At 42.1% G+C, this 25,181-nt stretch overlaps 1 protein-coding gene across 5 annotated transcripts in view; it reads right to left on the bottom strand.

Annotated features, from left to right (window-relative positions):
• rock2a (rho-associated, coiled-coil containing protein kinase 2a) overlaps nt 1–25,181 on the bottom strand; it is a 318,731-nt gene that overhangs the window by 9,518 nt on the left and 284,032 nt on the right. For 2 of the 5 annotated variants that reach the window (XM_038800250.1, XM_038800254.1), the window contains 5 exons: nt 20,544–20,632; nt 15,303–15,381; nt 14,902–15,169; nt 10,716–10,932; nt 4,153–4,248 (listed from right to left, as the gene is read on the bottom strand). In XM_038800250.1, the coding sequence (XP_038656178.1) occupies nt 4,176–4,248; nt 10,716–10,932; nt 14,902–15,169; nt 15,303–15,381; nt 20,544–20,632 (726 nt within the window). In that variant the 3' untranslated portion in view covers nt 4,153–4,175. Of the gene's footprint in view, nt 1–4,152; nt 4,249–4,731; nt 4,790–10,715; nt 10,933–14,901; nt 15,170–15,302; nt 15,382–20,543; nt 20,633–25,181 lie in introns of those variants that run through there. The other 3 variants (XM_038800252.1, XM_038800251.1, XM_038800253.1) reach the window with 3 other exon arrangements.

The raw sequence follows: 25,181 nt of genomic DNA, 5'->3' as shown, positions 1-25,181 counted from the left end.
TTATTTGGGTTGCGGACTTTCGGCGATGGTGATGTGCTGAGTGGACGCACATCAGGTGCCTCTCCTCCCAACCAGAACCAAATAGGCACTTTTTGGTGAATTTTGCCTGAAAAGTCGAAGGCAAATCAACCTCAACGGAGGAAATAAAACAGCCTCAAAAAGAAATGCCAGCAAACGGGAGCTCGAGGGCTCGACAGGATGGCAGAAGTGGTGGAAAGCGGAGGAACCAGCGGACGCATGAGGTGAGGAGGACTCCGGTCACCCAAGAGAGAGGGAGACCATCGACCCGATCATCAGCCCCCTCCTCACCACCTGGAGACGGATGGAAGACCTTCTTCAAGAAGGAGCTGGCCGCCATGAAAGAGGCAATTAGAATTGAAATCCAGGTGGCGATGGTCACCTTACAAAAAACAATCGATGGGTTGGGGAAGAAAATGGAGGCACACAAGGGGACTATCCACGACCTGGAAAGAACCTCGACAGATCGGAGCAACAGGATTATCTCTCTGGAAGCAGAAGTCAACAAATTGGTGCCGGCTCAAGGGAAAAAGTAGACGACCAGGAGAACAGATCCCAACAACAGAATGTTCGGATTGTGGGCCTGCCAGCTTCCCAAACCCCCAGAACTCGACAGAACACACAGGTCACTCAGACTGAAGCCCAAGGTAGGGGAGCAGCCAAGACCAATCATTGCAAAGCTGCACTGATACCAGGACCGGGAAAGGATCCTGTGGTGAACAAGACAGACTGGAGCGAGCACATGGGAAGGGCACAAAATCCATATTTACCAAGATGTTGGGGTGGATCTGGCAAAACAGAGGGTGCTATACAAAAATGGGGTCTTGGGTCACGTACCAGACAAAGAGCACTACTTCAATACCCCAGCGGAGGCAAACAATTTTGTTTTCTTGCCAGACAAGGGGCAGGCAAGGCAGCGATGAAGGCAGATCGGAGGAAGATCACTAAGAAACAGAGACTTATTGCACAGCTACCCTTTTTGCATCGGTGAAAATTTCCAGAGACTTTGCCCACTTAAGAAGCCTGAAGGCCAGCATAATCTTCCTGCAGGAGACACACCTGAGGGAGAAGGACCGACTGCGGGTAAGAAAGACCTGGGTGGGGCAGACGTATCCTTCATGCTATGGTACATGGGCTAGGGGAGTAGTCATATTGATTAGTAAGAGGAATAGGTTCACTGAGACAGAGACGGTTATGGACCAAGGGGGACGGAATGTCATGGTCAGCGGTGTCCTGGACGGGGCACCGGTGGTTCTGGTAAATGTGTACGTACTCAACTGGGTCAACACAGACTTTATAAAGAAAACCATGGCGGAAATCCGTGAAATTTACACACACCAACTGATCATGGGGGAGGGGGGGCCGACTTCAACTGTGTACGGGACCCTCTGATGGACTGGTCAAACACCAGAATGGGGAAAAAGACAGGCATGGCTAGGGAACTGAGAGCATTCATGGAGCAGATGGGGATGGCAGATCCATGGCGATTTCTACACCCCGCTGAGAGGGAATTCTTGTTCTTTTCACTGCTGCACAAAGCATATTCAAGGATAGACTTCTTTGCAGTGGGAAAATCGGTGCTTCCAAGAACAGCAAGGGCGGAATATTCAGCGATAGTCATCTCCGACCACGCTCTGCGAAGGCTGCGATTAGGGGAGAAATTATAGCCTACAAAACTCACAGAGACAGGGAAGAGAGGGCAGCCAGGTAACAACTTATCTATTCCAGCGACTGGTGCACAACGCACCCAGGTCCCGCTCTCTCTCAATTTACAACCATTTTAGTAGTAATCTGCCTTCCTGTTTTTGCTTCCAAAGCGAATAACCTCACACTTATCCAAATTATACGCATCTGCCATTGATTTGCCAACTCACCCAACCTGTCCAGATCATGCTGTAGGATCCCTGCATCCTCGTCACAGTTCACTCTCCCACCCAACTTGGTACCGTCTGCAAATTTATGAGATGTTACATTTTGGTCCCTCATCCAAATCATTAATATATATTGTGAATAGCTGGCGCCCCAGCACCGATCCCTGTGGTACCCCACTAGTTATTGCCTGCCAATTTGAAAAGGACCCATTAATCCCTGCTCTTTGTTTTCTCTCTGCCAACCAGTTTTCTATCCACCTCAATACATTTCGTCCAATACCATGCGCTTTAATTTTGCACAATAATCTCTTCTGCGGTACTTTGTCAAACACCTTCTGAAAGTCCAAATATACCATATCGACTGGTTCCCCCTTGTCAACTCTACTGGTTACATCTTCAAAGAATTCCAACAGATTTGTCAAGCATGATTTACCTTTCCTAAATCCATGCTGACTCCTTATTCCAGCACATAATTATATTAGAAGCAGTTCAGATAAGATTCACACTCAACTGATTCCTGGGATGAAGAGGGGATCTTATGAGGAAAGGTTGGACAGATTGAGCCTGAATCCATTGGAATTTAGAAGAATGAGAGGTGATCTTACTTAAAGGTAGACAATCTTAAAGAGGCTTGACCGGGTGGATTTTGAAAGGATATTTCCTCTTGTGGGGAAGAGTAGCACTGGCGAAGACACTATTTAAAAATAATGGGTCTCCCAGAGATGAGGCGATTTGTTTTTTGTCCCAGAGGGTTGAATGCATGTGGAATTTTCTTCCCCAAAGAACTGCGGAGGTAGTCATAGAATATCTTTGAGGCTGAGGTATTCTTGTATGTAGGACAGTAGAATGGAGGCCACAATCAGATTAACCAAGACTTTATAAAATGGCAGTGGAGGCTCCATGGGCTGAATACCGTATTCCTGCACCTAAACATTGTGCTCTTATGCAAGAGCTGAATAATTGTAGTAATGTTGAGTTAACACAGTGTGGCACAGTATGCATCCCACTGAGTGTTCTCTTCACTTGTTAATGTCTGTGGTAGCATGATGCTTTTATAAAACTTAATCTCCTTATATTGTCTTAAAAACTCTATCAAACGATAGAACTGATGGAAACACATGCAGTGAAAAAAAAACACATCAGAAACAATAATTTGCATGCTTGTAATAAAACACATATTAATATATGTGTTGTATCTACCAGTCGTAAATACATAGTCCTAACCAAGGGCAGTTAATCATCTAGTACACAGCCAGGCTGAAATAAATTCAATTAAATTATCCACAGCATTAGAAAGCTAATTGTTACAAATACATAAAACATCTTGCACACATACAATATTTTTTTTGTTTAACATCTAGAAGGTTGGGGCCGAAGATAATTGCTACTATTAGATTGAAGTAATTGTACCAAAGATTGACTGATAAGCTACAACAACTACTGTTGCTGTGCCATATATTTTATTTTAGTTCACCCATGTCACATAAAGGGAGATTTTCCTGACTGATCACTGGAAATCTCCATTGCTATAATATTCAATTATCTCACTAAAGATCCTCAACTTTTTCTGTTAAATTCAATGCTTTAGAAACTATAAATTAATGAGTCGAACAGTTAAAGAAATTTAAAATACACTTTGTAATTTCAGAATCTATGGCAGAACTAGTAGGTATCATTACAAGAAATCCTCTATCTGCCTTAAAAGTTGTTCCTTAATAAGAATTGATTCCAACGAAGCTGGCTAGTGTTCATACATTGAGAAAATAGAATGTTTGTACATTTGTTAACAACATCATAAAAATCACCACAAACCCAAAGAAAGAAAGAGATTGATTCTATCGTTGGAAATAACGTAACTTGTATTTAACCCAGTCTTTAATTCATAGTGGAATTTCATAGTAAATTGTCATTGTAAATTGACAACACCCTTTTTTGTTATAAGGAATCACTAATCAAATATTAAGATTTGTGTTCAAGAAACAAAATTTGAATTTTAAATATCTAATTGGAAGAAAAGACATGCTGTTGGGTTTCTACCAGGCACTGAATTATCAGACTGCTCCACTTATAGCAGCCAAAAGGCTTTGTGCATGGTTAAAATGCTACACTATAGAAACTATATTATTATTTCAGCAATCACACTGCTACAAAGCAAGATTCTCATAATTTCTGCTTTTGATGTAAATTATGGTAGCACACAAGCCAAACCAAGCTTCATTTAAACATCACTGCAGACTTCAAAACCAACATTTTGATAGGTTACCCCATTCAGGTAAAACAACTTCTTCAAAAATCAAAAACATCATCATCATCATCATCAAACGGCCAGTCCCAGTCTTTAAAGGCCATATCAAGCAATCTGTAACAATTCAGGGAATGCAAATTGATTTAGTGAATGCGCATTGATTCAGTGATCATAGTTTACATTTCTTTACAATAAATAACATTTTTCCCAGATGTGTGACTCCTTAGATAGACAAACAGCAATTGGACAAGGCATCGGAAAACTGCCTATGACCACGGAACTGGGTCACCTCTTTATTCCTTCATCAAATGCAGAAGAAATTACACGATTAAAATTATTTACAGTGTTATTTATGTTTATACAAATTCAAAAAGTGACTGAGTCTAGATCATTTATGATCTGGTGACTTCCAAGACCTAAGCAGGATTGATATTGCATTTCAAAGCATGAATTGGGAACTCATAATTTCAGTTTCCATGCAGACTATAAAGAAGATACAGTTGCAAATTATCATGCAGGACAAAGTGGTTAGGACAACACACTTAAAATTAGAGTTGATACATGCTGAGCAAAATGAAAGTGACCCTCTAAACTTACTGGTGCTATTAAAATGTGTCAATGTAGGATGATTCGAAGAATGGGGCCAGAATCAGAGCTACAAGAATAGCAATAAAGATGGAAATGAAGCAAATATTTACATGTTAGAGAAGTATTAAGAACATAGTAAAAAAAACAGGACCTGGATACTTCCCTCCAGGTTAGTGAGTTTATCAAATGAGTAGCACAACCATTAGACAAAGGAAAATATGAGATCAGTCCCTGGTTTGTGTTGGGTTAGCTGATCACATTGCTAACAATATTAGATGTAGTACAAGCAATCTCTCTAGCCTGAAAAGGGGTTCATAATCAGTCAACAGCTCTGATCTCCACATTGCTGTGCAATGGAAATGGGGTGCAACATGAGAACAAGTCAAACTGGGCTGCGATGCTCCATATTGCCAATTACAGTCAAGACTCACACATTAACAGTACTGGCTACTTCAGCTGGGTCCAGGAAAATGCCGTTAAATCATATTCTGGTAAAGGAGTCGAGTTTCATGAAAGTGATCATATAAAAATGACAAATGTCTGCAATCACACCTCAAAATGTGGGGTATTAGTAAAATAGTTCACTTTACACTGAATTAATGAAGAACTTTATGGAACATTTCAAAAATGGCATTATGGTTTTGCTATTTGAAAGCTTCATGGAGCATTGCAGAAACCCGCAATTATTTATGGATACACCTGGTTGGAAATCTAGAAGTGCCGCACATGATATAGAACTTCCCAACTAAGTAGTTGCAACTTTAAGCCCCAGTAACGCCTTGTTCCCAAGTTACTAACAGGTGGAAGTGTAAGGAAAAAAACGATACATTGACAGTTAAAAGTAGAAAAGTTTAGAAACCAGACATCTGGGTAGAAAATAGTTACTTCGAAGGACAAAATCAAACAAAATTGAGGGTGAAACAAACACATTTTTAATTAAGTTCCTTAAAAAAGATACAAAATATATTCACCCAGACATATTTGTATTTCCTGGCTGCCTCTCACCTACGAAACAAAACACCATTTATGCCTTTCTGAAAGTTATTTGTCATCAGCTTTGAGTTCGTTCGGATGCCTGTTATTCTCTGACCAAGGAAATGGGAATTTTCCTGTTCAAGGAGTGTGGTATGGTAAATTTGACCGCCCTTTCATTAAGGAAGTGCTTCTCTTCCCGTGCTTTCCTATGCAGTATGATGAAATGTTATTCACTTCAAAGGTTAGAACCTGGAGCAATTACTCAATGTAGCACATTAGCACACCATCACTTGAAGTTAGACATAGCCATTTGTCTTTCTTAGGTAGCGTAGCAGGGCTTGTAGATTTCGCCACGATATTGGAAATGCTGCCTACCAAAGAAGGAACAATTGAATGATGCATGTAGTGTTTGAATACTGCCAACTCCAAAAGCCTGTTTTCTCGCGCCCTTTTTTGAAGAATGCAAATGTTAATTAAGACCAAGATTAAAATTTTGGTCTCTTAAGCCAAAGCAAATTCTGACATTTAAAAGCAGTGTAAAGTGGTATAGCCCCACAATTTCCTTTCAAATGTTGAAAGAGTGGAGATAAATTGGCTCTCTACTGGTAAAATGTAAATTGTGAATCATGCCCTTCATTTGACCATGACATGATTGCACTACACAGCATAAGGAGCATAACAAAGGATTTTTAAATGGCCAACAGTGGCGCAAATTAATGGTAGTAACAGTATAAGTTTCTAAAAAGTTAGTGTTTTCAACATGGCAATAATTAGCAGATGAGACATCCAGGATCCTGAGGGCACTTGATAAGGTAGCGATACCAGGAGGATGTTCCTCTTATGGCGGCAACTCCCGGGGATAGTTTAAGCGCAAGAGGTATTTTTTAAGATGGAGATTAAAGTAATTTTTTCCCCCCAGAGAGCTGTTAGTATATAGAATTTGCTTCTCCAGAAAACATTAAGCTAGGTTATTAAATTTATTCATGGCTGAGTTAGATATACTTTTGATAGAAATGGAATCTTGGATTATGAAGGGTAAACAGGAAGGTTGAGTTGAGACCATGGCCATGTTCTTACTAAATAGCAGAGCATCCCGAAGGGGGCAAATGGTCTACTCCCGTTTCCAAGTCCCATGATTATAAATGGAAAAGGATAGCCAATACAGGCCATCTTGGATCTGTTAATGAGGCAGGTTTAATAAATGACCTCAGAGTAAATATCCCCCAGGAAGTAGTGATCACAGCATGATAGAATTTAAGTTTAAGAATATTGTTTGAGAGTGAGAAACTTGGGTCAGAAACAACTGTATTTAACTTACATAAAGGAAATACAGTGAAATGAGAATAGAGTTAGGCAAAATGGACTGGACAGATAGATTAGCCAGAAAGACATTAACAAACAGTGGCAAACATTGAAAGAGTTAATTTGTGACTCCCAGCAAAAATATATCCCAATAAGGAGGAAAGATTCTATGAAACAGATAAAGTAACCATGGCTAACCAAGGAAGTTGAGCATTAAGTTTAAGTTTAAAGAGAAACACACAAGGAGGCAAAAGTCAGTGATAGAAGGGCAGCATGGTGGCACAGTGGGTTACCCCTGCTGCCTCACAGCGCCGAGGTCCCAGGTTCGATCCCGGCTCTGGGCCACTGTACATGTGGAGTTTTCACATTCTCCCCGTGTTTGCGTGGTTTTCACCCCCACAACCCAAAGATGTGCAGGTTAGGTGGATTGGCCATGCTAAATTGCCCCTTAATTGGAGAAAACAATTGGGTACTCTAAATTTATTTACAAAAGAAAAAAAGTCAGTGATAGCTCCGAAGACTAGGATAAATCCAGAATCCAGCAAAGGAGGACTAAAACTATCACAAATTAGAAAATAAACTACGAGGGCAAAGAAGCGAGGAATATAAAAACTAACAATAAGAGCTTCTTTGAATATATAAAAAGGAAGAGAGAGGTCAAAGTGAAAATAGGCCCCTTAGAAAATAAACTGGGGAGATAGTTATGGGGAACAAGGAAATGGCAGAGGAGTTAAACAGATAATTTGCATTAGTCTTTATGGTGGAGGGTACTTCGAACATCCCATTAATACGAGGGTGTGGGGGAGTGTGGAATTAGATACCATCACTCAAGTAGTATTAAACAAACTAATGGGGGGGGGCACGGTAGCACAGTGGTTAGCACAGCTCCAGGGTCCCAGGTTCGATTCCCGGCTTGGATCACTGTCTGTGCAGAGTTTGCACTTTCCCCCCTTGTCTGCGTGGGTTTCCTCTGGCTGCTCAGGTTTCCTCTCAGTCCAAAGATGTGCAAGTTAGGTGGATTGGCCATAATTAAATTACCCTTAGTATCCAAAAACATTAGGTGGGGTTATGGGGATAGGGTGGAGGTGTGGGCTTAGGTAGAGTGCTCTTTCCAAGGGTGGTGCAGACTCGACGAGCCGAATGGCCGCCTTCTGCACTGTAAAGTCTATGATTCTATGAATGGGGCTAAAGGCGGATAAGTCACCTGGTCCTGATGGCTTGCGTCCTAGGATCCTAAGTAGCTAGTGATAGTGGATGCATTGGTTGTAGTTTTCCAAAAATTCTCAGATTCTGTAAAAGTACCAGAGGATTGGAAAACTGCCAAAGTGACACCACTATTCAAAAGGAGAGCAGGAAAAAAGCAGGCAACTGTAATCCAATTAGCCTAACATCTATTGCTGGAAAAATGTTGGAATCAATTATTAAGGAAGTAATAACAGCACATTTGGAAAAGCATAATCTAATCCAGCAGAGTCAGCATGGTTTCATGAAAGGGAAGTTGTAACTTACTAATTTATTCAAGTTTTTTGAGGAAGTCTCAACCAGTGTGGATAGAGGGGAACCAGTAGATGTGTTGTATTTGGACTTCCAGAAGGCACTTGACAAGGCACCTCACAAAACAAGTCACAAGATAAGAACCCATTGCATTGGAGGTAGTATATTGGCATGGATAGGGAACTGGATAATGGGCAAAATAACAGAGTGGGGATAGGGGGTTCGTATTCAGGTTGCTGACCTGTAACCAGTGAGGTTCCACAGGGGTCAGCAATGAGACCGCAACTGTTTAATAATATACATTAATGATTTGGAGGGAGGAAGTGAAAATACTGTAGTCAAATTTGCAGGTGACACAAAAATAGTTGGAAGCCAAGTTGCGAGAGGGATACAAACAGTTAGCAAAGAGATACTGATAGGTTAAGTAAGTGGGTAAAACGTTGGCAAATGGAGTATAGTGTGAGAAAATGTCACATTGTTCATTTTGGAAGGGAGAACAAAAGAACAATATTCTTTGAAAGAGGTAAAACCAGAAAGCTGCAACACAAGGGACTCGGGGATACTTGTGCAAGAAACACTGAAAGCTGGTAATCAGGAAGGCTCAAAGAATGTTGGTCCTTATTTCAAGCGATTAGAATATTACAGTAGGAAAGTCTTGCTGTAACTGGAATACTGTGAGCAGTTCTGGTCCCCTTATTTAAGGAAATATATTTTTTCAGAGAAATTTCACCAGGATGATCCCCAGTATGGAGGGATTGCTTTACAAGCAAAGGTTAAATAGGTCGGGACTCTACTCATTGGAATTTAGGAGAATGAGAGGTGATCTCATTGAAACATATAGGATCCTTAAGGGGCTTGATGGGATAAATACTGAGAGGTTGTTTCACCTCATTCATGGGAGAGTCTTGGGCCAGCGGGCATAGTATCAGATTAAAGGGGTGCCAATTTAACACTGAGATGAGGAGGAATGTCTTCTCTCAGGGGGCTGAGTGTCTTTGGAACTTCTTGCCACAGACAGCTGTGGGGACAAAGTCTTTGTGTGTATTTAAGGCTGAGACAGATAGATTCTTGAACAGTAAGGGAATCAACGGTTACGGGAAAAGGCAGAAAGTGCACGTGAGGAATGTTGAATCAGCCATGATTCTATTGAATGGTGGAGCAGGTTCGAAGGGCCAAATGGACTCATCTTGTTCCTATTCCTTATGGTCTTACAATGAAAAACATAGGAATATAGTAGATTTCTAAGATTAGGCAGGGCTAATCAAAGCAAAACAGAGTTGTCTGTTGAAATATTAGGGTATTATTTATTTTGATCAAATAACACAATATGGAGGAGAGGACATACTTGAAATGGCTGGTCTCTATAAGAGGTTACCTTCAACGATAGTGGGAGTAAATTTAGGGACAGAGTAAGCAATCAGGTTGTTGACGAGAGAAGATCTGGGCTTCAATATGGATATTATATAGCTGCACAACAAGAATAAATTGGACAAGTGTTTAAAGAAAACTGTTTAGAAACACAGGCAAAGATTAATCTTATATGTGCCAGAATGAAGAATGCATTTTCCAAATCAGCATACAATTTAAAAGGAAAAGGGGATGGTTAGTGCAGAGAGGTATCTAAGTAAGCTGGAAGCAGCTTTTATATCTATATTAAGGGGCAGCACAGTCAAACCACCATTATTGCCGATCTCTGTTAGCTTAAGGCCATTAAAAGTGACCCATAAAGTGCAGACAAGGGTCCCATGAAATAGATAAGGATGTCAGATTCTCTTTCCCAAAAGATGTTAATGGAACAGCTGGGTTCGATTGTGAATTGTTTTTTTGCTATTTCACTAATTACCAGATTAATTGAATTCAACTTCACAACTTGATGTGCTGGGAATTGAACTCAATGCCTTTGGGTTGCTAGACCAATAATATAATCACTCTCTGGCAACAGAGGCAAAGCAGCAACATTTAAAAAGGTTAGAAAATCAATAATTAGACGAGTTGGTTTTTAATTTAGATAAATGTGGGGTGTACATCTTTAAACATGAAAAACACATTTGGAAACTGCAGATGATGTTCAGTCTTCCAAATGTTATAAGAACACGCTGTTAATAGCAGAATAGTAAATAAGATTGTGAAGAGAGCTACACTAGTTTATAATACAGCTCAGTATACAATCACAATAATGTACAACATATAAGCTTAAAATTAACAGATCAATAATATTTTACCTGGGCTTGGTTTGGGGAAGCTGTCGGCTCGGCCGTCTCATAGATTGATTCGGTGGAACCCGCATTGAGGACCTAGGTGAAGATCTGTGGAAGTTGGGATCATGTGCAGGAGGTTTCTTTGGAATTTTTTTCACCAGTCGACTCACCCATTTCTGTTGTTCTTCTGTTGAATTAGCTAATAACAGCAAGTCTTTTGCAGATGAAACATCATAGTTCACTGCAAAGGAGAAAGAACTAGTTTAATTATCTTCAGTAGTGATAAAATGTTAATGTTGTGTTAGCCTCTCTCAATTAGGTATCACACTATTTAAAGGATATGTGGGCGAAGGAGAATGAAAAGAAATCATGTTCTTGCTCGAGATCATCATTCAGTGACCATTGTAGGGTATAAAAACAAAGTGATGCGGAGGTTGGAAATCAGAAAAATAACAGCAAATACAAGAAACATTCAGCAGGTCTGGCTGCATCTTTGGAGAGAGTAACAAAATTAACATTTCAGGTCTGTGACCTTCCATCAGAATGGTCATCTTTGTAGTGTAAGTTGAATGTCGGGGTGAAGGCGGCGACCTAGAGTCAAGTAGGGGTCTCTTCTTTCTTATCTTTCTTTATATATATTTCCCCCCACTCTTTCACCCTATCTTATCCCCCCTTTCCTTACCTTTTCTCACCTTTTCTTCCCCTTACCCCCCTTTTCTCACTTTACCTCTCTCCCACCCATATCCCCCCCACTCACACACATCTCCTTCCGTCATAGTTTACCCTCTGATTTTAGTTTCTCTGCTGTTTGGCCTTTGACACCTTTTATTCTCTCTGGGGACTGCCATTAGCACTCTTTTCCCTTGGTTTCTGTGGTTATGACTCATCTTTCATTCCCTCACCCTACATTATAAATATCTCCCACTTTCTATGCCTTTTAGTTTTGACAAAGGGTCTTCCAAAAAACATTGAGCTCTCTTCTATCCTTACAGATTCTGCCAGACCTGCTGAGATTTTCCAGCACTTTCTCTTTTGGTTTCAGATTCCAGCATCCGCAGTAATTTTCTTTTATTAGGGATCACTAATGATGTACACTGCCAACGTGGCAAATACCAGATGATTGTTCGGGAACGTGGGAAATGGAAGACTTGGAAAGAGAGTCACACAAGAAGGGTGACAGTGCAGAGGTTGAGAGAACATGTGCAAGCAGAGACCAAAGGATGGAGAAATGGAGGTAGAAGATGTACAATTAGGGCAGCAAAGTGACGCAGTTTAGCATTGCTGCCTCATGGTGTTGAGAACCCGGGTTTGATCCCGGCCCCAGGTCACTGTCCAATTTGGAGTTTGCTGTCCCTTCTCCCTGTGTCTGCATGTGTCTCACCCCCATAACTCAAAAGATATGCAGGGTAGGTGGATTGGCCACACTAAACTGCCCCATAATTGGGGGGGGGGGGGGGGGGGGGGGGGGGGGGGGGGGAGGGAGGAGTGTACAGTTGGGAGAGAAGAGTGACAGAAGCAGGTTCACCAATACTGAAACATTGAGAGAATGCTGGAAGGAAACAGAGCATGCGGAGAAAGTGAAAAAGACAGAGATAGCGGGACAGCCAATGGATTAAAAGGACAAAAACAAAATACTGCGGATGCTGGAAATTTGCAATAAAAAGATAATGCTGGAAATACTCGGGTCAGGCAGCATCTGTGGTGAGAAATATTGTTTAAGTTCCATGCTTCTTGCCCTATCAAACTGATTTCCTTCTATTCAATTCCACTTTTGCTTCCCTTGTCCAGTGTCATCCCCTCTGACTCTCTTGCCTCCGCAACTCTTCAACAGCTTCTGCTCATTTAGTAGTTTCCAATTTCCTGGCCGTAACTACTTGCTTTTTAAGTCACATTTATCTTCTGCACACCCACCTCAAACCCGACACAGGACAGCTCTCCAATTTTTCCTTGAACAAAGGACCAACCAGTTTCCATCTACCACAACTTCTCTCACATTATGCAACTTCTGGTTTGATTCCTCTCACTTCCTCCAAATAAGAGATGTTATAGATCCTAGCTATACCTGACATTATTGGATACATAGAAAATAAGAGCAAGAGAAGGCCATTCGGCCCTACAAGCTTGCTCCGCCATTCATTACGATCATGGTTAATCATCCAACTCAATAGCCTAATCCCATATTATTTGATCCCCTTCACCCTAAGTGCTATATCTAACTGCTTCTATAAAATATATAATGTTTAGGCCTCAACTACTTCCTGTGGTAACATCACAGTCGGAAATGATCTACCCTGTATCCTCAGACTGTGACACCTGGTTCTGGACACCCCCACCATCGGGAACATCCTTCTTGCATCTACTCTGTCTAGTCCGTTGGAATCTTATAGGTTTCCATGAAACCCCTCCTCATTCTTCTGAACTCAAGCAAACACAATCCTAACTGATTCGATCTCCCCTCATATGTCAGTCCCGCCATCCCAGGAATCAGTCTGGTAAGCCTTCTCTGCACTCCCTCTATGCAAGAATATCCTTCCTCAGATTCGGAGACCAAAACTGCACACAATATTCCAGGTGTGGCCTCATCAAGGCACTGTATAATTGCAGCAAGACATCCCTGCTCCCGTACTCAAATCCTCTCACAATATGCTTTATTTTTAACTCCTGCTGTACCTGCATGCTGATGTACGAGGACACCCAGGTCCCGTTGCACATTCCCCTCTCCTAATTTATGGCCATTCAGATAACAGTCTGCCGTCTCGTTTTAGCTACCCAAGCTTTGTATTTCTTCACATTATATTGCACATGCCATTCATTTGCCCACTCATTCAACTTGTCCAAATCACACTGAAGGATCTCTGGTACCTCCCACCCAACTTGGTGTCAAATGCAAATTTGGAGATATTACATTTTGGTTCCTCATCTAAACCATTAATATATATTGTGAATAGCTCGAGTCCGAGCACTGATCTCTGTGGTACCCCACTAATCACTGCCAATTTGAAAAAGACCCTTTAATTCCGGTCTGCCAGACAGTTTCTATCCATCTCAATACACTACCCCTAATCCCATGCGCTATAGAATCCTGGACGATGACCACCAATACATCTACTAACTCTAGAGCCACTTCCTTAAGTACTCTGAGATGTAGATTATCAGGCCAAGGGGATTTATCAGCCTTCAATCTCAATACGTGGAACATCTTTGTTCTAGTCTTACTAAGAGTTCCCTCCCCATTGTTCATTACACTGATGCATATATTGATGCTGTTTCCTATTCTTGACCCAGAGTCACAGATGGAGATTTACAGCACAAAAAAATCCTTCAGCCCATCATGTATGCATCAGGCACCTATCTTATTTTAATCCCATTTTCCATCATTTGGTCCGTAGCCTTTCACTACAGTTTCTATAAGCATGACAGCATTTCTCGCAGTTTCACTAGCTGAGGTTTTCAGGTCCTGCCCACCGCTGGGATCTTCTGATCCTGCTAAAAGTCAATGGACTTTTGGCTGGCCCACCGCATCCCCCATGGCAAATCCTGCCATGACGGGGCTGGACTATCCTGGCCTCTATCTCATCACATCTGTTTTGACAGCACCACCTTCCATTCTCCTGAACTGAGGATTCCTCTCTCCGCAGCTGACGGGGACCATAACCACGTTCATTTCCTGCACTCTGTATTCACCTACCATCCCACGAGCCTCCAAATACAACAGATCATCCTCTGCCAGTTCCACCACCGCCAGCATGATGCGACTACCAAAAACATCTTCCCTGTCCCAAAATGACCACTCCCTCTGGGCACAACCCTCAATCACGTCCAACAACAACTTCTCCATGCAAATCACTCGCCCATACAAATGCAGGAGACGTAACCCTTTTCCTCCCTCCCTTCCACCTGCCCAAACAATGATGTACCTGTACTTCAATTAACAAAAACAGAAGGAAAATGCTGCATGAATATGAAAACCAATTTGTGAACCACTTAAAATTATTTGCAATCTGAAATTTTTGGTAAGTTTTATTTCAAAGTTATTTATTTAAGTTTCAAATTTTAAGCAAATTGATGATACATTTAGATTTATTATCATGTGTACCGGGGTACAGTGAAAAGTATTGTACGTACAGTCCAGGCAGGTCATTCCATACATGAAAAACATAAGAGATATATTCTGTAAAATATGAAAGGTGGACATTGGTCTGATACCTGCCTTTACATGGTGCTATAAGATCCTCTTTTTTATCTATGTGATCCTTGTGACATTTGATATGGCAACGGCGACACTCCAGAGCTGCTGGGGGTTTAAACATGTGCCACAGTGGCTTCGTACAGGCTTCACAGTTTGTTGGAAAATGGTAGAGCGTTGGTATAAACTCATGACCTTTGTGAGGAATGTAGCTCGACTTCTCTCCCAAAGCAGGAGGCTCCACAGGATACTCTTGCTCCTTTCTACTCTCTCCCTCATTCGCATAAAGGATCTGGCATTTAACAGACATTTTAATATCAGTCAGTTTTAAAACTTAAATCAACTATATATATTACAAGAACATTTTAACAATGTAACTGATTTTCAATATGTTTCAACCACAGAGGTTGTCAAGTCCCACTCACTTGAAATATTCTGGGAATCTCTTTGGCATCCGCTCTATATACATCACCCTGTGTAACTGGCCGAACGTGGAAAAGTTTGCTGTGAAAAGGCAGCAATGTTAAAATGACAAAATATAAGATCTTCGACTTACTGTTTGATTCTCACATTAGCCATTTCTATAGCCGTTTTTAAGTAGGTATGTTAAATTAAAATCAAGAAAAAGTGAAAGCTAATTACTGTTGTACCAGATCAAAAACCTTTCACTCACTTTTTCAACTCTCCAAAAATCACCACCACTTTTGCCCCATCATGATTTTACATGGCAACAAATCTCATGGAGAAGGTGTGTTATCCTCATTAAGCTTCCATCATTGCATATAACTATGGGAAATGATGAGGGTTACGCAGATATGCTGGATTGAAAGTTGATGACTATAACATGAAAAAACATTTGATCCCTCTACGCAGGTACATTTTTATGTAAAATCTTGAAAGTTCCCAGGCAGAAGATTGTTTTCATCTCCATTTCATTTTAAATACTTTTTATGCTCCTAAGATTGACTATTTCTAACTACTTTATCATTCAGACTAAAGCTGCGAAGTTTAATAATAGCAGCATTTATCCTTGCTCTCGAAAAAGTTAGGAGCTAAAAATTCAGTTCTCAAATAATCATCAAATGCACTTTATTTTAATAAATATATCTTTTTGAATGCTAATTTCTTATCTACAACCCTGTTCACATAAAGGACATGGAATCTTGCATGGCTTTCTATTATACAATGGTTAATTGAAACTGTAGATCAGTGATTTTACAAACAGTTGAAGGTTTTTGGCAGGCATTTGCGAATGCTTTCCACATGAGAGAGCACCTGGAAGCAAATGGAACAGCAAACTTACAGATAAAACATTGATGAAGTCAGATCACACAGTCGCAATACTGACCATTGTATTGCAGGTCTATTTATATACTATAAAGTATAACTTGGCTATCTTTCTAAAATCGAAAGGTGAATTATACAGCGTTCTCAGGAGTAGAATGTTGATCCATATGTAACACTTTCCTGAGATAATGTCACCCAAAGTGTATTTTGCTGTGAATGTTCAAAATCATTTTAATTTGTTATTGAATTGGGAAACTAATGAATGATTTTCAGAGGCTGCAAAAGATTGCATGACTGCCTCCATGCTTAGGGAGGTTAAAAAGAAAAAAAAAAAACTGTAAAAGGGAAGGAGACCAAAGCTCAGGAATGGAAAGCAATTTCCATCTTTGGCACTAATTGTCAGCAGACACTCCAGGTGTGGTACAGACCACATACAAAAAAGTCTCCTTAAAGTGCTAAATTGGCAAACTCTTTCAGTTATAAAGACAAATGATTATGGGGTCAAGGAAACATTAACGATGTGGAGAATGCATAAACTATTTCGGCAATGGTAATGCCATTGAATGTTAAGGGAAGCTGAAACTATTTTGTTGGAAATGGTCACTGCCTGGCAACTGTTTGGCACAAATATTACTTGCCAATTATCAGTCCAAGCCTAAATATGGTCCCGGTCTTCTATGCAGTAGGGTGCATTCTATATCAGAGGAGTTGCAAATAGAAACGAAAACTGCAATCATCAGCGAACATCTTCACTTATGGCCTGATGGACGGAAGGACATTGTGGAGCAGTTGAAGTTGGCTGCACCTAGGACACAACCCCAAAGAATTCCTACGCCGATGTCTTGGGTCAGGACTCTTGGCCTTCGACATTTACAGCCATTTTTCTTTATGCTAGGTTCAACTCCAGCCAGGACAGAGTTTAGTGCCTGATTCCCACTGATCTCAATTTTATTAGGGTTCCTTGATGCCACATTTTGTCAAAGGCTGCCTTAATGCCAAGTCCAAATATTCTCAATTCACCTCTGGAATTTAATTATTTCATCCATATTTGGCTGCAATGAGGTCTGGAGCCGAATGATCCTGGCAGAACCTAAACTGAGCAGCAGTGAGCAGATTATTGCTGAGTAAATATCACTTAATAACACTGATGACACTACTTTCTTTTTTTAAAGAGATTTTCCATTTTTATGAAGAGGTTTTCCATTTTCACAAATAACGCAACAAATCCTCAGGATTGGTACAGCACAGCATACATGCATACAGAAAGGCGAATAACCACAACAGTTGGTTCAGCTTAACCATTAAAATTGGTGCCTCTGTATGCACCAATGGATAAACTAGAGAATAAAGGAGAAAAAGATAGAGCGATGAAAGCATGGGAAAATTGCGTACACTTTCACATGTAACGAATGCTCATACATACAGCAAAAATATAGGATACGACTTTCACGCATTGTTCAGTCCTGCACCAAAACATAGCTCCCCCAACTCCAATTAATCCAGAGGCATCAATAACACATTATGACACCTTTCTCTCAGATATAAGACCTGCCTGTATCTTTACAGGAACCAGTCAATGATTCCTTAATCTCAAAATAATGAAAAACAGAAACATTTGCAAAGACATTAATTCTGAGAGGATATTTTACGTTCAACCAAAGGATGCAACAAATCCCCAAACTTCAGCACAGTACGTCATGCCACATTTATACAGAGAAGACTAGCAAATATTCATAGAGTTGGTTAAGATTGTAACCATTGCAGTTGGTGTCTCCCATTACCATAAGACAAAGAAGGAAAAAGCTGTACTTTCAAAACCTAACTCAGCCGCCTAAGACATCCAGGCCAAGATGGAACATCCCAAGCAGAGGGGAACGACAGGATACCGCCCTCAATGCAAGACATGACTTGGTATTGTACACTCTCGTATACAGGAGCTAGTAAACTAAAGATACCCCCATCATGCCAAGACACATGACACAACAGACCTCACTCCTCTCCAGCTACATCAGCAGCAACATTCTGGCTCTGTCGATGCTAGAAAATTTGCACCAACATCCACTGAGGAATCCCACCAACAAGGAGATGAAGAATTGTCAAGACTCCCACCAACTGTGTGTCTTGGGAGGGGTATGATCCTCTCTCCTCTTGATATAATAAAGGAAATCCCCTGAGAGACATTATGCCAAATCGGAGCCTGTATAACCAAGGAAAGGAAACCCCAAAGCGAGGAACACCTAGATTAGCAAATAACGCCAGGTTATAAAGCCAAGTACCATACAACTTCGCAAAAAGGATACCAGGGCAGAACAGTGTAGTCTCATAGGAAACAAGACACTACTTCCCCAGGGGAGCACAGGCTTCAAGAAGGACGGTAATCTGGAAGTCCCTAGATAAGACCACTTGGGGGAGGGCGTCACCTCCCCCACCCAGCCTACCCCCCAACCAAAGAAAGACCCTAACAACGCTGATCCACAGCACTCAGACTCTGCAGCCCACAGGTTACTACTGCCCCCAGTGGAACCCTATCCCGAGAAGGAGAGCACAACAGGAGCCCCAAAAGGGGATATTTCGGTGAAGGATAACCTACTCCACCACCCAACCCAGGTAAACACAGTTACTACTGCCCTAACCTACTAAATCAAGCGACTACTGCCTGTACATTTTTAATACATTTTAAAGACCAACACAAGAAAGACTAGCCAATCAAGGATTAACTGACCATACCCAGGCATGCATTATTACATATTTTCCCCTTCTCCAAAAATGCTCATGACGCCAACCACAGAAGAATCATAAGGAACCCAGTCCTCTCTAGGATACATGATCTGTCCACACTTTCATTGGAGACAAGCAAGGATTCTATCATTCCAAAAATAACAAAATAAGCACTGATATTTCTAACTGGAGGCTTTCCTCACTTGCAGTGAGGACTTACATAGCATACCAACCACCTCCACTCCAAACCATCGACCTGTCACCCTGCTGTGGCACTATGTATCTTCTCCATAAACAAGGTGAAGGGTATCTAAAATATGCTCCCTCCTTGTAAACACAAGGATTACAGCACATAAAAAAAACTAGGTAAATACTGCACAACCCTCATGTCACACTACAAACTCGGTATGATTTTTGCCATGTAACAAGCAACAACCACATATATTGTACACCCCTGCCAGGACAAAAGGCAATGACATGAAATCCGTGGCATAATCATAAAGTGATTAAAGATCAGGATTACTGATGAACTGCAAGATAATATCACCGTCCACAGAGCTTGGAAAGGCTAGAGCCATGACAGGATTGTCGAGCAGCACTCAGGATCCTTCTAAAGTTCTATCAAAGCCTCTGTACCTCCACCATGTGGTCTTCTTTAAGCCCAGGTAGTGAGAAATCTAGACCATGAGCAAACGTAGGCCTCGAAGATTGGATACAATGCGCTCCGTCAAACTCGAAAGGCTCAGCCTTCAAATGGAGATCATGTAAGTATGGCAACCAGTTCTCAGATTCGGCCGGAATTCACCCCCAGCTCCTCCTAGAAGATGACATTCACCAACACTCACTGTCTGACCCCAATTCCTCTAATCAACCAGGATATTCAACATACCATGCAACAGGATTCCCAAAGACTGATGGTGAGCCGCCAAGGAGACCACCCTATCGACTGACAGGACTTCGTCTTCTCCGCTTCATCCATAATCTTTAGGATATCTCGCAGTTCATCAGAGTGAGCACCAACAACCTGTTGCAAGGAGCCAGGATCATTGTCCACAACATCGTTCACAATGGCAGTCACCACCTTGATGCCGACAGCATTGCCGAAACACAGGCCCGCTCACCAGTAAAACCGCTCTGCAAGTTGGCCCCACCCCGGCTGCCTCCGACGGCATCAATCAAACAAGGATTTTTTGACTTAACGAGGCTTCCCATCGCCAAATTCTAGCCAGAATCTTCAAGAAACATAGCACAGGACATACACACAGGGAGCAAATAATTATGGGATATATATCAGGATTTTAAAAAAGGATTAAAAAATGAGTAGCATGAGCTCGCAAAAACACGACCCCCGACAACACTTTTTATCACTTTGTTGGTGACTGAGTGTAGATAGTTGGGGAATTAATTGGTTGGATTGGATTTATTCGGCTTTGTGGACAAGACATATTTGCTAAATTTTCCAGTCTCCACAGGAATTGGATAGATTCCAGAGTTGCAGTTCACAGCTTCCATGCTTGTAACAGAACAAGACCTCGAACTTGGTGGCAAATCAGAGATGGTTTTGGATAACCCAAACACACTTCACCTGCAGGATCTTCATAACTTAGTACATCATCCATTCCCTTAAAACTATTTTTATACGAAGAAATGTAGCTACTTACTCTATATCCAACACCATAGAAGGATTAGACAATTCTTTGTCCTGCTCACTGTCATAAAATAGAATCTTCTTACTGCTCACAACTACATACTGTAAAACAAAAGAAAAATATGCTTGCTTCAGAACAATTCAAACCAATAGAGAAATCTTGAAGCTATTTTGTAAATTGATTTTTATAATCAGATTGTTATAAGACCATATCAAAAATGACTTCATTTACTGAGTGGGCTGAATCCACAGAACAGTTCTTAAAATGGTCAAACTTTTACACAGCTTTGTAATTTGCACGGTAATGTTATCAGAAAGGGTTTGTGCTGTCTGGAAGTAGCACACCAGGACAATCAACTTAAATAAATGTGAATGGCCCACTCACAGAACTATGCACAGACATATTCAGTGTGGACCAAGCTTCTAAACTCAATTACTGTGGAAAATGAACCCTGGATGAGAAGGGCACCCCATCGACTATTTAATCTAAACTCTTAAAGTGGGTCCTCCAATCAGCATTGAAGTGAAGCAATCTGGAAAGAGTGTCCTGCAATCAGCATCACAGTGAAGCATCAGGTTAGGATCAAACACAGGCGCGGCCAGGCAACATGGGGCCTACAGGAGGTCCAGAAGGAGCAGCAAGCGGAGCAAGAGAACTCGGGACCCGACCTGGCCAAGCAACGCAGGGCTCAGTTCACAGTTCTGTAGAAGGATCATTTAAAGCCTTCTATTTGGGGGGGGGGGGGGGGAGACAAGACTTAAATAAAGAACATTGAGAGACGTGAGATTTCAATAAAGAGTGCAGAGGGAGAGACTTGGGACTTCAATAATGGGCATGGAGGGAGAGAGAAGTAAGAGTTCAATAGAGAACCGAGAGGGAGGGGAGATTTCAATGAAGAGCAGAGAAAGGGAGGTGAAACTTCAATAAAGAGGAGAGGGAGACAAGACTTCAAGAAAGAGTAGAGAGCTGTATAATGGGCAGCACCTGGAGGAGCGTACAAGAGGGGAACACTGGAACAGATAGTCAAGCAACACTTAGGGCTGGAGTAGAGACTACAAGGGAGAGAGATGATTTGTAAGCAATGGGCAAGTTGCTGTTCTCCAATTTAAGGCTACGTTAAGGAAAAGCAAGAGTTCTAATTTAAAAAAAAAGTTATTCTACTTGGAATAAATTTAACATAAGCATCTTTTAACTTAGAAGTAAGGTTGGGGAGCTCAGTCCCGTGTTTTGATAAACCTGCAATATGTGGGAATTCCACGCAGTCTGCAGACCACATTTACAGGTGTCACCGGTTTGACAAGCTTGAGTCGGGTTTTGAAGCTTGAGCATCGACTGGAGGCTCAACAGTGCATCTGTGAGGCTGAGAGATTTGTGGATAGCATGTTTTTAATGTGGGGTGAAGCTGTGCGCACTAGTGGTGTTTTCAGAGTATCAGAGCAGCCAGTGCTCTTCACGATGAGGCCCTAGCCTTTGCCTCCATGATCGCCTGCTGGAGACTCCAGCTGGCAGTCAGCAGCACCACCCAAGGCTGCCAACAGTCATGGTGCAAGGAAGAGAAAGAAAGGGGGCGGAGGAAGGGACGGGTTGATGAATACACCCAAGAGGAACATGTGGGACAAGCAGAGGGGGAGGAAAACTACAAGAGACCGGTTTGCTTGCAGATTAATGCCTGACCCACACCGTACATAAACCATTATAAATACGTGTTTCGGCCAAGTCAGGCAACGTAAGGTCTGCAAGAGAAGTATTTTCAATAAGAGGGGCTACTGTTAATAATTGGAACAACCTCTTTTGTTGATATATGTGTCGGTTTTGTTTGACTTTGTGAACTTGTGATATAAAATGTTACAAGCTCAATAAAAATATCTTCAAAAAACCAATGGTGGTAAAGCCCATGGGATCCAGGGCAATTTGTCAAATTGGATCCAAAATTGGCTTAGTGGCAAGAGGTAAAGGGTGTCGGTCGAAGGTTGCCTTTATGTGACTAGACGCCTGTGTCCAGTGGTGTACTGCAGGTATCAGTGCTGGGTCCCTTGCTGTTTGCAGATGACACAAAAATTGGTGGTATGGTAAATAGCAAGGAGGAAAGCCATAGATGACAGGATGATAGAGACGGGCTGGTCAGATGGGCAGAACAGTGGCAAATAGAATTTAACCTTGAAAAGTGAGATTTGATGCATTTTGGGAGGGCGAAGAAGGTAAGGGAATACACAATAAAAGGAGGACCATAGGCAGTACAGAGGGTCAGAGAGACCTTGGGATACATGTCCAAAGATCTCTGAAGGCAGCAGGATAGGTAAATAAGGTGGTTAAGAAGGCATATGGGACACTTGCCTTTAGTAGCTGAGGCACAGAATATAAGAGCAGGGAGGTTATGATGGAGCTGTATAACATGCTTGTTCAGCCACAGCAATTGGTGCAATTCTGGTCACCACATTACGGGAAGGATGTGCTTGCACTACAACGGGTGCATAGGATATTCATCAGGGTGTTGCCTGAGCTGCAGCGTTTCAGCTATGAAGAGAGGCTGGTTAGGCTGGGGTTGTTTTCCTTAGAGTAAAGAAGGCTGGGGGGGGTTCCGGATTGAGGTGTATAAAATGATGAAGGGCATATATAGGGTAGATAGGAAGAAACCTTTCCCCTTTGTTCAGGCGCCAATTCTAGGGGCATGGATTTATGGTCATGGGCAGGAGATTTAGAGGGGATTTGAGGAGTGTGTTGGGAATTTGAAACTTACTGCCTGAACTGGGGGTATGAGGTAGGAACCCGCAAACCATTCAGATGAGCACTTGAAACGCCATAGCATACAAGGCTACAGACCAAGTGCTGGAAAATGGGATTAGAATAGCCGGCACAGGCACGATGGGCCAAAGGGCCTCTTTCTGTGTTGTAAAACTCTATGACATTATGACTCTAATGGACCTGGAATGAGGGTTCCGCCGCTTGTTTTGCCGAATGGAAGTCAAGTGATAGCAAGCTAACCTTTCATGTTAGAAAAGAAACTGCTTCCCCAGGATCAGAATCAGACAGATCATGAGTGGGTAACAATCAAAAGAGAATGCGTGATCCCTCGATTTCTCTCCAGCATTCTGCAAGCATGTGCCAGCCAAACAACGCAGGCAAAGGGCAGCACGGTGGTGCAGTGGTTTGCATTGTTGCCTCATGGTGCCGAGGACCCAGGTTCGATCACGGCCCTGGGTCACTGTCTGTGTGGAATTTGCACATTCTCTCCGTGACTGTGTTCATCTCACCCCCACAAACCTAAAAAGATGTGCAGTGTAGGTAGACAGGCCACGCTAAATTGCCCCTTAATTGAAAAAAAAAGAATTGGATACTCTTAAAAAAAAAAAAAAAAAAATTTTATTTAAAAAACAAACACCGTAGGCAGTATCTTGAACGTGAACAAAGCAGTTGCTTATTTCAGAGGAAGTGACAGAAATCACGTCAGGACTTTAAATCAACCCTCCACAGAATCTGGAAAATCATCAAACATGGCCTGAAGCCATCCAACATATCAATCTACAGATCCTTACACCACTGACTTTCTCTTGGGCACACAAACAATTTAAACTACCCTCTCTCATTGCAAGTTCTTCTGCATGAGTGTGTGAGTCACATGGCTGGATGTGAGAGAAAGAGTTGGAGCTTTCTTATTTTTTTTAAACATCAGGGGATTTAACGGCCCAATGAAAAAATTCAGAGTCTTCGCCCATTTGAGAAGTTTGAAAGCCGACATAATCTTCCTGCAAGAAATACACCCGAGGGACAAGGACCACCTGCGGGTAAGAAACGGCTGGGTGAGACAGACGTACCATTCATGCTACGGAACGAGGGCTAGGGGAGTAGCCATACTATGATTAGTAAGAGGACGATGTTCATGGCGACAAAGACGCTAACGGACCAAGGGGGACGGTACATCATGGTCAGCGGTGTCCTGGACGGGGCAGCGGTAGTTCTGGTAAATGTGTACAACCCAACTGGGACGACACAGACCTCATAAAAAAAGACCATGGCGAAAATTCCCAACATTGACACACGCCGACTGATCATGGGGGCTGACTACAACTGCGTTCAGAACCCATTGACAGACCGATCAAACCCCAAAACGGGGAAAAAGACAGACAAGGCTAGGGAACTGGGAGCATTCATGGAGCAGATGGGGGCAGTAGTCCCAGGGTAGATCCAACATCCTGGTGAGAGGAAATTCTCATTCTTTGCGGCGGTGCAGAAAGTATACACATGGATTTTGACTTGTGTGCAGTGGGGAAATCGGTGCTTTCAGAAATGGTCAGGGCAGAATACTCCGCGATAATCATCTCCAATCACGCTCTACATTACATGGATGTAAGGTTGAAGACGGGCCATGCCCACGTCCCATGCGGAGCTGGACACGGAACTTTTGGACGAGAACATCTTCTGCCAGAAAACATCACAGGCCATAGGCGAGTACACCACTAACAACCAGAACGGGGAAGTCGCACCCTCCACGTTCTGGGAAGCACTGAAAACAGTTATTACGAGTGGGAGATTATAGCCTACAAGGCACATAGAGACAGGGAAGAGAGGGTGGCTAGGTAACAACTGATCAACTCCGTTCTGGAGGTTGACAGAAAATACTCTGAGGCCCCAACCGTAGAGCCTCTGGCAGAG

The sequence above is a fragment of the Scyliorhinus canicula genome, chromosome 6 (assembly GCF_902713615.1).
Source record: "Scyliorhinus canicula chromosome 6, sScyCan1.1, whole genome shotgun sequence".
In the NCBI taxonomy this organism is placed as follows: Eukaryota; Metazoa; Chordata; class Chondrichthyes; order Carcharhiniformes; family Scyliorhinidae; genus Scyliorhinus; species Scyliorhinus canicula.
Note: the sequence above shows the minus strand (reverse complement) of the source record. Positions and strands in the feature narration are given on the sequence as shown.